The 16584-nt window shown below is 38.7% G+C and overlaps 1 protein-coding gene across 4 annotated transcripts in view; it reads left to right on the plus strand.

Annotated features, from left to right (window-relative positions):
• Positions 1 to 16584, plus strand: part of AGPAT5 (1-acylglycerol-3-phosphate O-acyltransferase 5) — a 60610-nt gene that overhangs the window by 11940 nt on the left and 32086 nt on the right. For 2 of the 4 annotated variants that reach the window (XM_075145191.1, XM_075145194.1), the window contains exons 2-4: positions 5438 to 5507; positions 5721 to 5836; positions 11496 to 11585. In XM_075145191.1, the coding sequence (XP_075001292.1) occupies positions 5438 to 5507; positions 5721 to 5836; positions 11496 to 11585 (276 nt within the window). The remainder of the gene's footprint in view (positions 1 to 5437; positions 5508 to 5720; positions 5837 to 11495; positions 11586 to 16584) is intronic. The other 2 variants (XM_075145192.1, XM_075145195.1) reach the window with 1 other exon arrangement.

Raw genomic sequence — 16584 nt, forward strand, 5'->3', positions numbered from 1 at the left:
AGAGTAGGACATATGAAAACCTGAGGAATTTGTCAGCATCAAGTATCCTGTCTTGAGCCTGCTTCTTGTCAAACAGGGTAAATAGATTCTGTGATCTGAGGTACTTTCTCTAGAAGCTCAAAGGATTGGTTGTGTCATCAGGCAGGTTTTTAGACTAAGAGATGATTTAAACAACTTCCCATAAGATGCCTGCAGCAATGCTGCAGAAGTCAGCTTGCACAGGGTTATGTGCTGACTTCAGAAGCCGTATCTGGTAGTTGCTGTTGGTGGTTTGTTGATGCAAGCTCCACCCTTTCACCACAAAATTATATCCAGACTTTGTAACAAACAGATGAGAAATACATCCTAGGATACTATTTATTTTAATAAGCACTCACGTTGTAGTAGTGCCTAGCTAACAAAGACGCTCTTCTCCCAAAGAGCATGCAATCCCAGTTATAAAAGTAGTCAGGAAGAAAGAGCGAAATGGAGAGAAGTGCGTGTTGTGAGGATAGCACAGCTGAGTATATGAAGTTTGTATGGTTGTTTTTAAGTGAAGTGTTGATGTCTTGAATGTTCTGTTTCTCCTCTCTTCCTCCAGGAGAGGGAAGGAGAGTTGTCCTGCTATTATCCTACTGCTTTTATCCTTCTTTCCAGTTGCTATTGCCTGTGCTTGAAGGTGACATTTTTCCCGATCAGAATGCTTCACCTTCTCCGCAAAGTGCACATCAGTTTTGTTGAAGTAACAGCAAAGAAGGGAGCATCATTCTGCAATTCACACCTAGTTTCTTTGAATAGAGAAGGGAGGAGGGTTAGAAAGTCTGAGGAACCAAGAATGAGTGTGCTAGTAGACGTGTGATAGGACATCAGATGAGATGTCCCAGGTTTTTACCACCAATAACCAGCTGTGTTGCCTTACTGCCACTGAAGCAGAAATGCCAGATCTGCTTGCAGGTCAGCTCCTGAACAGCCACATCCAATTATCATATTAAGGTAATCTCTTTGCTAGGAGTTTGATGTGGTCACCAGTTGACCTGCAAGCAGGTCTTCTGATAGCGTGATTGCTTTTACCTCTTGAATTATTTTTGTCATGGCCCTGTTTACTGAGCTGATGTAGTTAGGATGTGATTAAATGATATATTTAATTTTCTTTGGTATGTGCAGATTTCATAAGCAAGAAATAAAACTCTGAATTGGGAGTGTCCACCTTGTTGCAGTGAAACTCTACGCAAATTATGAGTTATTCAGGTGTGGCTGCCATGCAGGACTGTTTTACATAGCTACGTGACCTGCCACGTTAGCGCAGCCATAGTTGAATATGTTGCACTGGAAAAAGCAGAGGCTGCTAGGGAAGCTGAAACTGGTGTCACCAGATCACCCAGGAGCTCCCATTTGCAGGCCTAGATCAGCCTATCACTGAATTAGTAAATTCTCCCATCAGGAGAACTTCTTGTAACCTCCTGCCAGTGAATCAGAGCTTCGTCTGGCCACAACGCTCTGAGGTGTGTCTTGTCCCTGCTGAGCGTGTGAACAGCTTGGTGTATGGCAACAGGGAAGCTGGGTACCGGCCTTCCCATGGAAGGGAATCTGTTAGCATCCAGTTCCCTTTCTTTGAGACCTCACTGAATTGAGTTTGACAGCACTGCTATGTAAACTGATGTGAGAGACCCATATTAACAGTAACTGTATTACCCATTATTGTGAACTGGGCTGTGAAACAACCAAAACATGGCTAAAAGCACACATTTTAATGTTCTGTACACAAGTAATGTTTGCAATGTTAGACTGTAAGTCTACATTTTAAATATTTTTCCCTCAAATCTCTGCTTACTTTGGCTTGCTGTGTTGCTCTTCCATTTAACTTGTTTTCTTTGCTTGACTTCATTGTGTCTTTTTTTTCTTTTTTTTTTTTTTTTAAACAAAGCAGCACCTATTCAAATGAATAGGTTCCTCACTTGCTTCTTTGTGGCAGACAGGACATTTATCTTCTCAGTCTTTCAAGCTGTTACATAGGTAGAATGTATGAATACTGTGGCATTTGGAGAGCTGTGAATAAAATATCCGAAACACCAGGTCCGTTAGCTTCTGAAACGGAAAATTGCCTCCCAAGTATGTCCTGCACCGCTTCCCTGGTGCTGGCTAGCGAGTGCCCTGCAGAGGGCAAGACCACCCCCTCTGGTGCTGTGCGGACCCCGGGGATGGCACTGTTCCTCTGAGGAGGACTGGGAGTCTCTTAGCTACTCTGATCTCTTCAGGTTGCTTCAAAAGGGGCATGCACACAACCTGGCACTGTGGACACTTGTTTCTGCATTGCTGTCCCTGGTAAATCACTCAAGTGCTTGCCTTCACTGTGGTCCCCGGATGTCTTCTGCAGCAGCAGACTGAGAAGGAGCCAGAGACTGCACAGTCTCTGCAGCAGGGAATTCTGCAAAGTTAGCTACAAAAAACAGCAGGGAGTCAGAAGTTTTCTGGACCATGAAGAAGAGTACTGTATCATTTCCTTCTGCAGCTATAATACACATTAGGTGCTCTGGTTCACCTAAAAGCAGCAGATTGCCAGAAATTGAAGGCTTGCCCTGAGGGGACTCTTCCCCTGCTTATCCACAAGCAGGTGAATTCTTAGACATCATCTCAAAGGGAAAAGGGCAACGTTTCTGCAGGATTCAAAGCTCTTAACTGTTAGCCTTTTGTTGTGTAAGGTCTATGAAAATTTCCAGAAACACAACAATAAAGCAAAAATGCTTTGTTCTGAGAAGGAGAGCTGTGTGGCTGCCCGCAGAGTAGGTGTCTCCTGCAATCTGAAAAAGCCTCTAGAGAATGCAGGTTGGAAGTTGCCATTCTTACCTCGTTGTAGTAACAGTTGTATTTTAAGTTTGTAGCTCAGTTCCTAGCCATGAATGTCTAATACGCGAATAGCTCCTTGCTGGCCTTTCATGAACTGCATAAGCCTTTTCTCTAGATTACTGAAATGGGCAGTGCTGAAGTGAACGATGCTGCAGTTAAAGCTGTTGCATCCTCTTAGGTTGAGCCATCTGAGCAAACAAAATAGAGTTTCCAGATTTTCTCACTCCTTCCTTTGCTTTGAAATAAAATAGTCATTTTTTTGTGTTTAATGAGAACTAATTATAAATAGGAAAAGATAGATTTTTTTTTTTTAAATTCTTTTTTTTAGTTCTGTACAACAGTATGGCTATGTGTTTTATCATGAGTAAAAAATGTTGGTCCATTATATGTAAACACATGTAACTGTTATGGTAAGACGTAATGTTGTGCATAGAAATTGCTTACAGTAACAATGAGCGGGTGTTCCTCTGGGATTAAAAAGTGAACTAGATCCAATATTATTGAAATAAAAAATTATACAGATTAACTGTTATATTTGGCAGACATGATCATACATGTTTTTTTAAGGGAATGATCCTTTATATTTGTTTTTACTCATGCAATAGTCACAAGTGAATGCTTTGAATTGTGGGTCTGATTACACTGAGATTTTGACTTTGTACATTAAAGTGGAAATTTTTAAAAGTTGAAGTTACAAATTGTATATTTCAAACCCTGTTCCTTGTGTGGGGCAGCCCTTACAGTGTCAAAGGCAGGTTTTGTTTTCCTCTTGTTCTTATTTTGTTACATTTTAAAAAAGCACAGATAGCATTCAGGACCTTCTGGTTTAGTGATTTGTTGTATTTGGCCTTTTCCCTTCCTCTAAAACAGTCTTTGCCAGAAACTGCATAGTGGAGTCTTAACTTGAAATTAAACAGTGTATGTGGACCTAGTGCGTAACACTGCTGGAAAAGTGTACACTTGAAAAATGAAGCTTTAACTCCATAAGTGAGAGTAGGAAGATAATTTTTTATTTCAGTGGAATTTTTGTACCTGAACTGTAAGATCAGACCCTCTGACTGCTACCTTGACTAAATAATGTATGGTACCTGGAGTGTCAGCAGTAAGGTTATAAATTCTCCGGGAACTTTAATGAGAAAATTACTCCTACAGGAAAATCTTGTTTGAATTTCTTGGATACTGTTCAGAATATACTTGTTAACTGACTTGTTACAAATAATATTCAGTTAAGATTTATTGTGTATGCCTTTTTTTGGAAAAAAATTCATTCAAATATGTAATGTTCTCTTTACTGTATGCTAGATGATCTCTTGTTCACATATTTACTGAATATCTCAGTTTGCCGATATCTAGTTTCTTGCCTTGAAAACAAAACTCGATCAACAGTGCAGTTACATTTTCAAGAAGGAACAGCATGAATGTAAAACATAAGCTTTATGTGGGGTTTTTGCCTAGCATTACAATAGAAGGTGTTATCATGGGTTAACTGAGAGGTGGGCAGATTTTCCAGAGATACTCATGGAGACCTTCTGTAAGGATCAATACGAGACTTGGCATACTAAATGATGTTAATCAAGATCTGAATATTAGTTAGATCTTCCTGATAAAATTCTCAGATGGTCCAGACTAGGGAAGTGGTGATAATAAGTGGTTAAACCTTCCAAATAGCGCTTTGGTTCGTGGTGAAAGGAATCACTTCGAAGAAGAGTGTATGTTCAATACACTAACTTCTAGAAACAAGGAGTACAGCCATTGGTATTGGCAGAGCAAGGGAGGAATGCTACCTAGAATGTACTGGTTGGAAAAACTGAGTTTCATTAGATAATGAAAATATTTATTAAAGATAATTAAACGGCTGCATGGATTCTTCAATTCAGGATTGAAGTGGTTTAATTCATTTCTCATTTTGTATTTGAAATAAAAGTAATTGAACTAATCCATTTTAAAATGTGACTTGGATTACTGCTTCAGCATCTTGCTTTGTAGTCATGCTCTCAGAAGGTTACTTCACTAGTAGGCAGGAAACCACAAGGCTAAAGGGTGTCTTTAATGTAACAGAGAAAAAAGCATAACAAAACCTGCTGACTGGAAGCTGAAGACCAATTTAAAGACACCCCTCAACCTCATGCTTTTTTGTTTGTTCTTGATAGTTAAAATCATGGCAAATGGTTGAGATTTTGTTCGTGATCTAATCCAAGAAAATTTACCATTTTAGATTAAATGATAATGAGTGTCTGGCTGAAGCATGTCTTATTCAGTAGCTGTATAAAGTTAAATGGTGGTTTTGTACATGTCTATGATTCCTCTTTACCTTTAATTATATTAATGTAGGGATCTTGTGGATGTAGGTCAGCTTCCATGGATCCAGTTCTAGGGCTGAGGCACAAGAACAGAATAGCTTTCTTAAGCCCTCATTAATTAATATTCACTACTTTGTTGATAAGTCAGTTGTATGCATGATGGGTACTGATGCAGTGATGGGGTATTTTTCTGTTAATGGTGCTAACTTGCTGGCAGTTTTCCTAGTAAATAGCAATTACTGCATTGGATCTCATCACTGCCTAATGCAGTGAAAATAAGTAATAAAGTAATACTATATTTCTTTTTTTTTTAGGTAACAATCTACGGGGATTTGCCAAAAAATAAAGAAAATGTAATATATTTATCAAATCATCAGTGTACGGGTTTGTATTTTTTTTGTTTGTCTTAGCACTTTTATAGATTAAAAAAATCTGCTTGTCTGTTCACGGTGTCTCTTTCCAGCCTTGCCTTAACGAGCAAGAACTTCTAGTTCAGAAATCTTTAATGATGTTTATATGTACAACATGTGCGTCTTGTTTCATCAGTGGCAATTAAAAACTAATTTAACTAAACATTTTGGGCTTTTGTTTTTGCAGTTGACTGGATTATTGCGGACATGCTGGCAATTAGGCAGAATGCTCTCGGGCATGTCCGGTATGTCTTGAAAGATGGGTTAAAATGGCTTCCGCTGTATGGGTGGTATTTTTCACAGGTAAGCCCATTCACTTTTTCCTTGCTGTTTGTGGGTCAAATATGTAAGATGTACTTTCCTTCCATTTGTCGTATGTGCTGGGAAGATGTAGTTCTGAGCTGGCACTTGTTCATTTGAACATGGAAGTAGCTGGTTTCACTCAGTGTAGTTAGATGTGTATCTTAGTTGAGAGATGGTTATTAAAGAATCAGTTTACTTTCCTAAACGAATACTTCTTGTGGATGGTGTTTATTACTAGAATTAAAACTGTAGAGTCCGTTAGAAGCATTTCAGAATATTCTAGAACTTTGTTCTTTTTATAATCCAAAACCGCACTTAGCAGCAGGTGTAAACAGACCTTTTTTCTATGTATGGGTTTTTTTTTTTATCGTGCTACAAATTGGGAATAAACTGACATTGCTGTGGTGTACTTATTTATTTTTCAATTGTTTGGTTTTAGCACAATATAAAAGAGGAAAATTGGACTTAGTATAGTGTGGAGGAAAAGCAGATCCCAGCCTCTGTGAAAGTGTTGATGGTTTTGCTTTGGACTTCAGTTAAGCAAAAACCTGAGTCTAACAGTATTCCTACTATTACCTTTTGCTTTCTTGTCTTCCTGCAAAATGCTCTACTTGTTCCTTTTAGTTTGAGAGCTTAACCTGACGTGACTCAAAATTATAGTTACTGAAGAAACAGTGGGCCATGGTCACTGTAGAGTTGACATACTGAGTGGATGTGATCTTTAATCTAAAACGGTGGAGGACAGTGTAGATGGCTTTACCTCCCTGAAATCGTCTCTGAATTTGTCATATCTGTTCTTTGCTTTTTCTGAAAGCAGGACTGTTTCTATATAGTAATGAAATAAAATGTAGAGGGGGATGTTTTTGGAAGTATTGGTATGTTTTGCTAGGTGATCAGAAATGGCTTCACAGTACTTATCTCAGGATTTAGATGGGTGCTTAGTTGTTAGAGTAGAAATGGATTAAGTTTTGGGTAACTGTTCCAAAGTGCCTGTTTGATAAGATTTTTCTCCTTTGGCTTCTGTCTGTGATCTGTCTGCAATTTGTCTGCGATCTTTACCTGAACGTTAATCTGCTTTCTGCCCGCCACCCTACTCTCCGCCACCCAGGCAAAGAAAAGCAAAAAACACTTAGAAGAGTACTTCTAATAGAATTAGACAGTTTGATTGAATTGACTGTCAGCCCTGTCCAAGAGGATGGGGGTATTGAGAGAAATACTATGCTGGGTATGATTTGAACTATATATTAATTTGTAAAGGAACATATGAAGAGTAGGCAACTACAGACATATTCCGAATAGGAGGCTTTAATCTCTCCCTCATCCTTGGCTGCACGTTCCTCTCTCTCTCACCGGTTGCGCTCTTGCATCCATAAGTCAAGTCAGATCAGTTGATTGCTAGAACCAGCAAAAGGGGGAAAGTTTTGAGTATACAGCCATGGGTGGGAAGGGGGGAAGGAAGCAGGATAGCCTTTGTGTGGCCGTTGATGCTGAAACTTTGCCTCCAAGAAGCTAATGTAAGTTGGATTGGGTTTAGAGTGCGTTGGGCAAGGGGAGGTACAGATCCATGAACTGCCTAATTAATATGCTGAAGAATAGGAAGTGCCTTAAACAGTGGCCTTTCCCAGCAATCACATGTTGCCTTCTAGCTTGGGTGTACCTAATTCGAACAGAGGTTCAGAGTCTTGGATCATGTCACATAAGGTGCCCATCGCTGTGGTGTGAACTTGGAACTTATCTTGGAGCACAGGTAGCGGTTGAGGTTCCTACTGTCTGTTCAGTGCGTAAGAGGTTAGAGTGTCCCCCGAGATATTGGGAGATCCAGGTTCGATGTTTTCAGCATGATTGTTGAAAATGTTTGTTGTCTTCTGGACGAGTGCCTTAGCAAGTAGGCTGTAAATCTAGGCTGGAGCATGAGTGGTTGCCATCCTTTCTTCTAAAATCGCTATGTTTAGAAAAGAATATGCTGCAGAGAAAGTAAGAAGACTGTTCACGATTTCTTTTTATTGGTGGGTTTGCTGTCCCAGTCCCCTAAATAAGTATGGACTGTCACATCCTGTCATACCTCACTGAGGGTATCCATTGGGAGAAAATGGACTTCTCTGTTGTCTAATGCTTGTCTCCACTAATGACTCTGGTTCTCTACATTTTTCTTCCACTAAAGTGACTAGTCTGCTGCATGGAAATATTTTGCTCTTTGTCCTTGCCTGTAGTCATTACATTGGTGGTGATTTAAGTCTGCTTTAATTAAAATACAGACAGGATATATATTCCATCCGCTATCACTAGGTGTCCAGAAATGATTTTTTTGAAGATTTTGGAAAATTACTATTGCTATCTGGAATATCCGGGGCTCAGTTTCCTGGCTGCTATATTGACTGTTAAAAGAAGGTTCCTGTGGAAATTAATCTGAACGTAGCCTACATTTTTAATCAAAACATATATATTAAATAAAACCTGTTCAGCTTTGGATTCCTCAAAACGTAATACAAGATTTAGTGGGGGATGATTATATATATATTTTTATATATATGTATTTAAATCAGTGACACAAATGAAAAGCAGCTTACTAACAGTGGTGATGCGTGTGTGTTTAAATGACTGAGACGGGATGCAGCAGGACTGCAGTGCAACCTAATAGGTATTTTTATTGTTTTTATCACACCAAACAGTGCAAAAACATAAAACACTTCCTGCCCTTCCTGTTGATGTTCTGTCAGTGATGTCACTCACACTCCACTAAAAGTTTCCAGAGCCACATAATTACGCCATGCTCACGGAATTCATATTCCCTACCTCAGGTAAACATCCTGTTTGGAAATAAACGTGGTCTGGATGTCCAGGAGAGCAAAATTCAGGCACAAAGGAAGTATGTTTGTAAACATAATCCATTGTTGACTGAGAGGGGGGCTTTTAAAGTGCAGCGGAAAAAAATTGTAACCTTAAAAACAGTACTTCCAGAAATCTGTTTTGAAAAGCGTTCATATATTTGATCTCTTACTGAAAAGGAAATGCAATACAAATTGGGGAATTCAAGCTATATACAATTGCATAACTAGCATTCTTTTTTGGAGGCAACTATCTAATAGCAAGAAAAGAAAAGAACCACTTAAATTAACCTGTTATGTTCCAGGTTTGATTTATTAGGTAGAGCTATTTCTTTTCATAAAACTGGCTTTATTATTTTTGGGTGGATCTGAATTTTTTTTTTGCCATATCTTTCTCTACCAAAATGCAGCTAGCTCCTATTCATCTTGTACCACCTGGTGAGGCTGGGATGTAATTTTGATAAATATTTTTGATATCCCAGAGTTTGCTTGGCTTTTTAACATAGGAAGTATGTCTTTGTCTTTTCTGTTATTCAGCATCAGCTTGTGCACCCTTTTGGTTGTTACTGAATTATAACCAAATATTTAGCTAGTATGGCATCTTGCCTCTCTTTAGCTTTGTAACCCTGCGCCATAGGAGAGCTGACATTTGTGTAGTTGGGTTGTATGCAGTGAATGGTGATCTTGCAATATGTAATTTGGCTCTTCTTACGTTACGTGACTGGGTACTCATATTTACTTGAGAAGTACAGATCTATTTCTGAGCACTAAAAAGTCTGAGGTGGGGACACCAAACCTGTCTTTGGTGTTGTGGTGTCCTTAAGCAAACTGTACAATAGTAACTTGATTTCTCCAAGTTCACAAATTAAACAAGGAAAAGGTGGTTCAGTATTTTCCCAGTTTACTGCAGCAGGTTAGTAATCTAAGGGAAGACTTTGATTCCAGCCTTCCCTCATTTATCAAAGCTTGACCTAGCTGAGCTCACGCAGAATGATGACTTATCAATTACATGGAAGTCTTGTATAATAGATGCATTGTTTCTCATATCAAACTGAGTTTACCCTTCCTGAAAGTGGTTGTTGTGTTGAGTGTCACTGTACAGAATAAGACTTCTACTTCCCTTTAATGGTGTCAGATCTTAAAAACGGTCTTACGTGTGGAGTGTGTAGATAACATGGCTCTCTGTTTGCTGCTCAGCTGATGGAACATTTTTCTGTTCATGCCATTATCTATCCGGGACTGGTAAACTGCTTGTGGGATGGTGCTGATACGATGTTCCAGCCTGCTAACAGCCAAGCTTGGTGGACTGTTCTTAGTTTTAGTCCCTTTCCAGCCACAGCAGCACAGCTGAGTGTTGCAGCTGGCTACTTCACCTTGGTAGGGAACTACAGACAGTAATGTTAAGACAGAATATTTAATATGGAGTTAATGTACCATTGACTTTCTGTTCCTTTTCACTGCAGCTTTTGGAGAACAACTTAAAAGTCACGTCAAATACTACTAGCTAAGCAGCTGCACGGCCATCTCTCCATGCCATGAAAAGCAAAAGCTGAAAGCACTTTGCATAACCGCCTGTTCTGCCTGCCTTCTCCTAAACCCTCAAACTTTATTCCTGTCCATGCCATGCAAATAAAATAATAGCTCCCCACACACACACCACCACCCCTATTTCTACAATGTGGTGTATCTTTTCCTGAGATAAGACATTTGAATGACGTTCAGCTCTTAGTACTTTTAATCTCACTGTTACCTTTCTGTTAAGAGCTTGTAAAACCTTAAATGGACAGAAATTATCTGACAAATCCTAATGCCAAAGGTCAGGGTGGGCAGAAAAGAGTATTACCAAGTTAGGGAATCGGTTAGAAACCCCATGAAAACAATGTACCTTAAAAATGAAATTCTGTTATTTGGAAGCTATATATCTTTTTTCTGAATTCATTGTATCAGTAGTTCATTTTGGAGCATGTTTGTTTACATCCTCTTGTAGCTGCGCTGTAGATAAAACAAATTGATGGAAGAGGGAAATGATGAGGCAAATTTTATTTCTTTATAACCCTCTTTCTTTGTGTGTACTTTGCCATAGTCCTTTTACTGAAGTTTTTGTGATAAATTGTGTGGAACAAGTTATAAATTGAATAATTTATAAATGGAAATGGTCCATTTATTTTTATAATGATTTTCATTCAAAATACTTTTACAAAATCCTTTGCCTTCTAAAGATTTTGTTACTTATTCAATTATTATCTTGGTATATAACTTCTTTATTAAAGGTTTGATTCTCTAATAAAGTGCATGGAAGTTTTCAAGACCTATGCTAGTTACTTTTGTGCTATTTATAAATTTTGTATGTAGAGGTACGATAATTGTAATTCCAGTATTTGCATTAGTCACTATTTAAGAGCAGGCAGATAAAATTAAAAACATTGACCTAAAAGTACTTGTATGTGAGTAACTTCAGTTGTGTGATTTTTCCTGTGATATACAAGTTAAGCTACTTGTCAATGTTGTCGGGAATAGATAGATCCCTGGGGTTGGTTCCAATACCATCTTCCAGTTAATTATTTGACACCTTTAAACATGACACTTGAAGTGTCTTATGCTTTTTTTTTTTTTTTTGATCTGGTCTTTATTTAACATGATTTTGTGAACTGAAGTACACGCAAATGTAAAATTAGTTTCAGGTGCTTTCATCCTAGGAGAAAACGTCTTGTGGGCAATTTGCAGCGTGAGTCATAAAGGTGACTTGTCATTGTCGTCTTGTTTGTTCTTCTACCAACTATTCTACATTAAACTACTTAAATATTTAATACTTTATGGTTTTTTTTCTTCGTTAGCATGGAGGAGTCTATGTAAAAAGAAGTGCCAAATTCAACGAAAAAGAAATGAGAGAGAAGTTGCGGGCCCAGATGAAAACTGAGACTCCGGTAAGATTATACCTTCCTTCTCCTCATTTTCTTTGACTTTTTTAATGGCAAAGGCTTATTGGAGAATTGAGCCATGCCTGATACCTACAAACTGCAAGACAGTAATCATGGATTTATTTTCTTTCTGTATTTTTACAGCCTCTTTCTGTGATAAGAGTGGTACCTCTAATTAAACTTAGGAAAATTTGACTAGGCCGTTATGAATGGTATGAACTTTGTAATTCTGTCTGTAGAAGGTAGGCGGGATCTGGACTAAATCTTAGAACATGAGCTGTAGCACCTTCCTTGAGAAACCACTGTTAGTATTCTCTGTGTTTCAAAAGACATTTTGACTACTGTATGCTTGTCAGAGACTGGTATTCTTGACTTATGAAAGTCAAGAACCATTCTTACCAAATCTTAATTAATCATCCCAATGATCAATCATTTTTAATGGCAGTGACATCTTAGAACTGAGTAACTTTATCTGCTATGCCTGGAGGAGAGAGAGAAAAAAACAAAACAAAACAAAAAACAAAAAACCCCCTAACTCTTGATAATTTTCTATTTGAAGAATGATTGTTAGTGCCAAGTGACTTTTCTCATGACTCCCTGTATGGTTTGTGGCTCAGTGGTTAGAATCACTGTGCTTTGCTTCCATGCAAATGGAAGCTGTGCATTAAAATGTTTTCTGCCTTTTTGGCTAGACTTAAGAAAACCAACTCAGCAAGCCTTGATATAGAACAGTTACACTTTCATTTTATTTAAAATGTGATTAGGACTTGCCACTCCAAATACTAAGTGGCAAACCTTTTATAAGCTGAGGCTTGGGTAAACGGAGTGCATAGGTTGTTTTGACCTTCATAATAGTCTTTTTTTTTTTTTTCTTTATTGAGGTAATGTGTTTGTTTGTGCACGTGTCTGTGTTGAAGAAGTAAACTGGCATTATGCTTACTGAGAGGCTTAAATGAGTAAAACGTCCCTGCTTAAGGCAGTGCTCAAACTCATTTTGTCTTGAACTAAGATTTAGCATGAACAGGGTTTTTTGTTTTTTATTAAGATAAGAAAGCGGATCTATTTCCACTTTTTAGTATGTGAGTTACAAAGGCCAGAAATATATTACGACAACTGAACTTCTGCTGTCCAGTGTCTAATCTAATGATGTCCACATGGAGGAGATGGTCATATTCAATAGTGGTAACTTGTGCCCGCATTACCTGGCAGGGTCCTTGGATGTGAAAAGGTTCCATTGCATCAAGTTATTTTCTGTATGTCAGCGGCAAAGATTCTACTTTCTGTAGAACTTGCAATGTAATGGAATAAGCGAAGACAAATTGCAGGATGTATGAAACGTATTTGTAGTCATCCCCCGAAGCAATTGCTCCCCCTGCAGAGTGCTGGTTAACTTTGCTTTAGTTAGTCTGGATGAAATATCCTAGCAGGGTATCCTGCATAGACCCATGGATTTCTTGCTAGCCAAAGAGGCAGCTTCTGGTTGATTCTGGCTTTCTGGCTTCCCTCTGCACCCTCTAAAACACAGGAGTTTGTTGTAACAATAAGGTTTTGATTATGATGAGAGTCTTGATTTGAACTCTGCATTAAATTAGTCTGCTTTATAAAAACGTGGATTTTTTTTTTAATACAGTCTTAGGAAGATGGGCCTAGAAACTCATCTACTTCTGCATCTCTTTGGACACATGCAAATGATGTTCAGTGTTGCTCCAGTGCTATAAATTGACTGGACAGGCTGGTGTGTGATTTTTAGCCCAATTGGAATGTGAGGGGAGGTTTAAGCATAACGCTTTTCTTTAAAGCTACGTCCGTGGGTTCTGCTTTCCATGGTGGATGTCTACATGTGAATCTTTCTTCTCCCTCCTCAGTTGTGTGTGGATTGAAAACCTATACCTAACCTATCTAAGCTAATGCCAAATGAATTTGGGGCCACTTAGGTACATTTGTTTTTTGGTGCGATTTGGCTATCTGGAAGTTCGGTGGTGTTGGAAATGGGCACAGAACCTGGACATGCTTACCAGGCAGTTGTTGCCATTTTCGTCGTATTATCTGGGATAGAAGAGAAATAAGTGTAACTGCTGCAGAAATGCATTCTGGTTTTGGTCGCTTTCAGTCAAACCATATAGGGAGTGACACTTAAGTTTTACAAAACCAAAGCTGTCAAAAGCCTATTTACTGAGACAAATGTTTGCATCTGCTGGGGTAAAAGACACAGACCATTGAGTTGTCATTTGAGGGAAGACTAAATTTTCTATAATCCACTTTATCTGAGAATTCAAAGTAGATGCTGTAAATGCCCTTTAATCTACAATTACTACTGGGAGAAGAACATGATAACCTGTGTCCTTAGTGCATTATTCATGAAGAAACTTTGCAGTTCTGCAACTTAGCGTGACATTCACAAGCAACCATATTGCTTTTAAAATGAAGACATTTTAATCAGTAAAGCAAGTACGCCCTGAACTCATCAGCTTCATGCGATAATAATTTACTACTCTGGAATTTTTATTAAAATTTATGCACTGAATGCTACAGCTCAGGGTGGGCTTTTCCTCAGTTGAGTGAGCAGCTGTTGTTGCTTGGTCATTCTGCATGAATGTGGTGGAGTTCTTTCTTTAACGTAGTGTTAGAGAAAAGTTTGTCTTTCAGCTGCTAAGGAAAGAATGATATGCCAATAGAGAGGAGATGGACGGGAATCTGTGTTAAGGGTCACTTTGTTATTTACAGTTTCTCTCCATATACAGTTTAAACAAAAGAATCCAAATGATTAATATTCAGTCTGTCTGGAGCCATCCCTGTTCCCATTAAGAAACTGAAGACATGTAGGAAGGCAGAACCAGTCTTCTGTTCTCATTAGCGTAGCAATGTTTTGCTTGTTTTACTGCCTCACGTCATATGGTTCTCTTTTAATTTAAAAAAAAAAAAAAAAGTAAATTGGAGGTGGAATGCGGACAGGAAAAATAAGGCCGCCTCTTGGCCTCTACATTCACAGTAGAACTGGATTAGTGATCTGGTATGCTTGATTTTGTGTAGGGACAGTAGACTGCATGATGCTCCTTGCTCGCCTTGTCTTACGACTTCTACCCACCTGCCTGCCTTAAACAGCCCCTTTTTCTGTCCTGCTGTTCGCAGTTGGTCCACCCTTCTTCCCAGGTGCAGCACAGCAATATCAGACAAGCACAAAACTCGATGCTAGACTGAAATGCTGTTGCACCTGTGTTTTCTTAGTGGAGATCTTGAACTAATAAATTTTCTTATTTCTCTCTGGAAATTATTTTGCTTCTCAAACTTGTCATTGAACTATACACTGAAATGGTTCACTATTGGGCCTTTTGTTTGCAAAACTCAGTTGAAACAATGTGATTTTGTTTAAAATTACATAAAATCTGGCTGATGGTTAACAAATTGCAATCTTACGTCTTGTGAGAGCAGAGACTGTCACACGGTTTGAAGGACACTTTTGTGTTAATGTTGTTTTAATGTAAGCCATAAAAAGATAAACGCATTTCTCAATGTAACAATGTATCCAGCTGACACTTGATATACTCAATCTGCTTGTTTTATAAGGAAAGTTAACTTTTCTGAACAGCAAACTATTCAGTTTGATAACTGAAAATGTAACTTATATTTCTTTTTATCATGCATTGAGAGTAGGAAATCTGCATTCTGAGATGTGGGATTTAACCCAGTACAGCCAATATTTAGCTGGTTACTATGTGTTTTGTTTTTGTCATTCATTCATTCACAGAAAAAATCATTGTCATGTGAAGCAGTGCCAATCAAACAGTAAAAATATGGAGGGAACAGATACAGATACTGCTATAAGGCTTAATGTAATTATTTTGTCATATAGTTACTAATTTGCAAATCCCTGACAACTTCTTTGTAAATCCTGGATGTCCTTGCCTGCTTTCCTCACATCACCTTTTGTATTTTGTTCCAATTATACCAGATACACTTTCTCATACCATATCTTTTTCAGTTATTGATCCAAGTTTTAATGTTTCTCATCCAATTCACCGGAAGCGTATCTTCTAGGCAGTGGTCTAAATGGATTCAGATATGAATCTGTGTAGTTGTCAGGATGCAATAATAATAGCATTAAAACCAAGCAAATGCATCATCTAATACAATTTTGAACTCTGTAAATAAAAATATTTAATTGTTTTCCCCTTGTCACCCACCCAGGAACAGCACAGTAAATGAAAGATATCTTTTGTCAGTAGTTACCACTTCCTGATGCCCTATGTTCTTCTACAGTGGCAGCTACTCTCTCCAGGACACCCTCCAAAGCCCTGTCCTCGGCCAGGTTTTCTCTTTATCCCCTCTTCTCACTGTATGTTTATGGTATCTGGGCTGATTATGTTCTCTACTCTAGGGACTCGTGTGTTGCTTCGTGCCCCTTTCCCCTGCTCCACCCATACCAGCTCCTTTTGCGGCACTCTGATCTATCTCAAGGACTTCCTCGGCTGCCCTACTCCCGCCTCGGGAAGCACAGCTCCTCTCGGTGCCATTGCTATTTCTTTTTGCCTGCGAGGCCTTGGCAACACTGGGGAAATGAATGGAGTTGCTATCCAGGTGAAAGTAGTTATCGTCCATTCATTTCATTTGTGGATTGTGGCAAGTTCACTGACATTACACTGGGGACTCTGCGGGTAACCCCTGCGTCTTTTCTGGTTTTCTGCCTCCAACAAGAATCAGTAGGGTTTTACTAAATGAATCCTGAGCCACTCCTTGAAGCTTTCAAATTGATGAGAGATAGCGAGTGTATTGACACCCACCCATTACACAGAAACAGGCATGAAAGTACCATGTAACTGAATGTAGGGACCTACTCTGCTTGGGTTAAAATTGGTGTATCGATGAATCGGGACTATGGTAATGCAAAATTTTGTATGCCATTTTCAACACGAGCACTGTATTTTGCAGTCACCGCAATAAAGTGCGTAACTTCTATGTAGCTAATTGCCCTAAATGAAAAATTCTGTATAAAAAATTGCCCTAGCTG

The sequence above is a fragment of the Calonectris borealis genome, chromosome 3 (genome assembly GCF_964195595.1).
Source record: "Calonectris borealis chromosome 3, bCalBor7.hap1.2, whole genome shotgun sequence".
NCBI classification, from domain to species: Eukaryota; Metazoa; Chordata; class Aves; order Procellariiformes; family Procellariidae; genus Calonectris; species Calonectris borealis.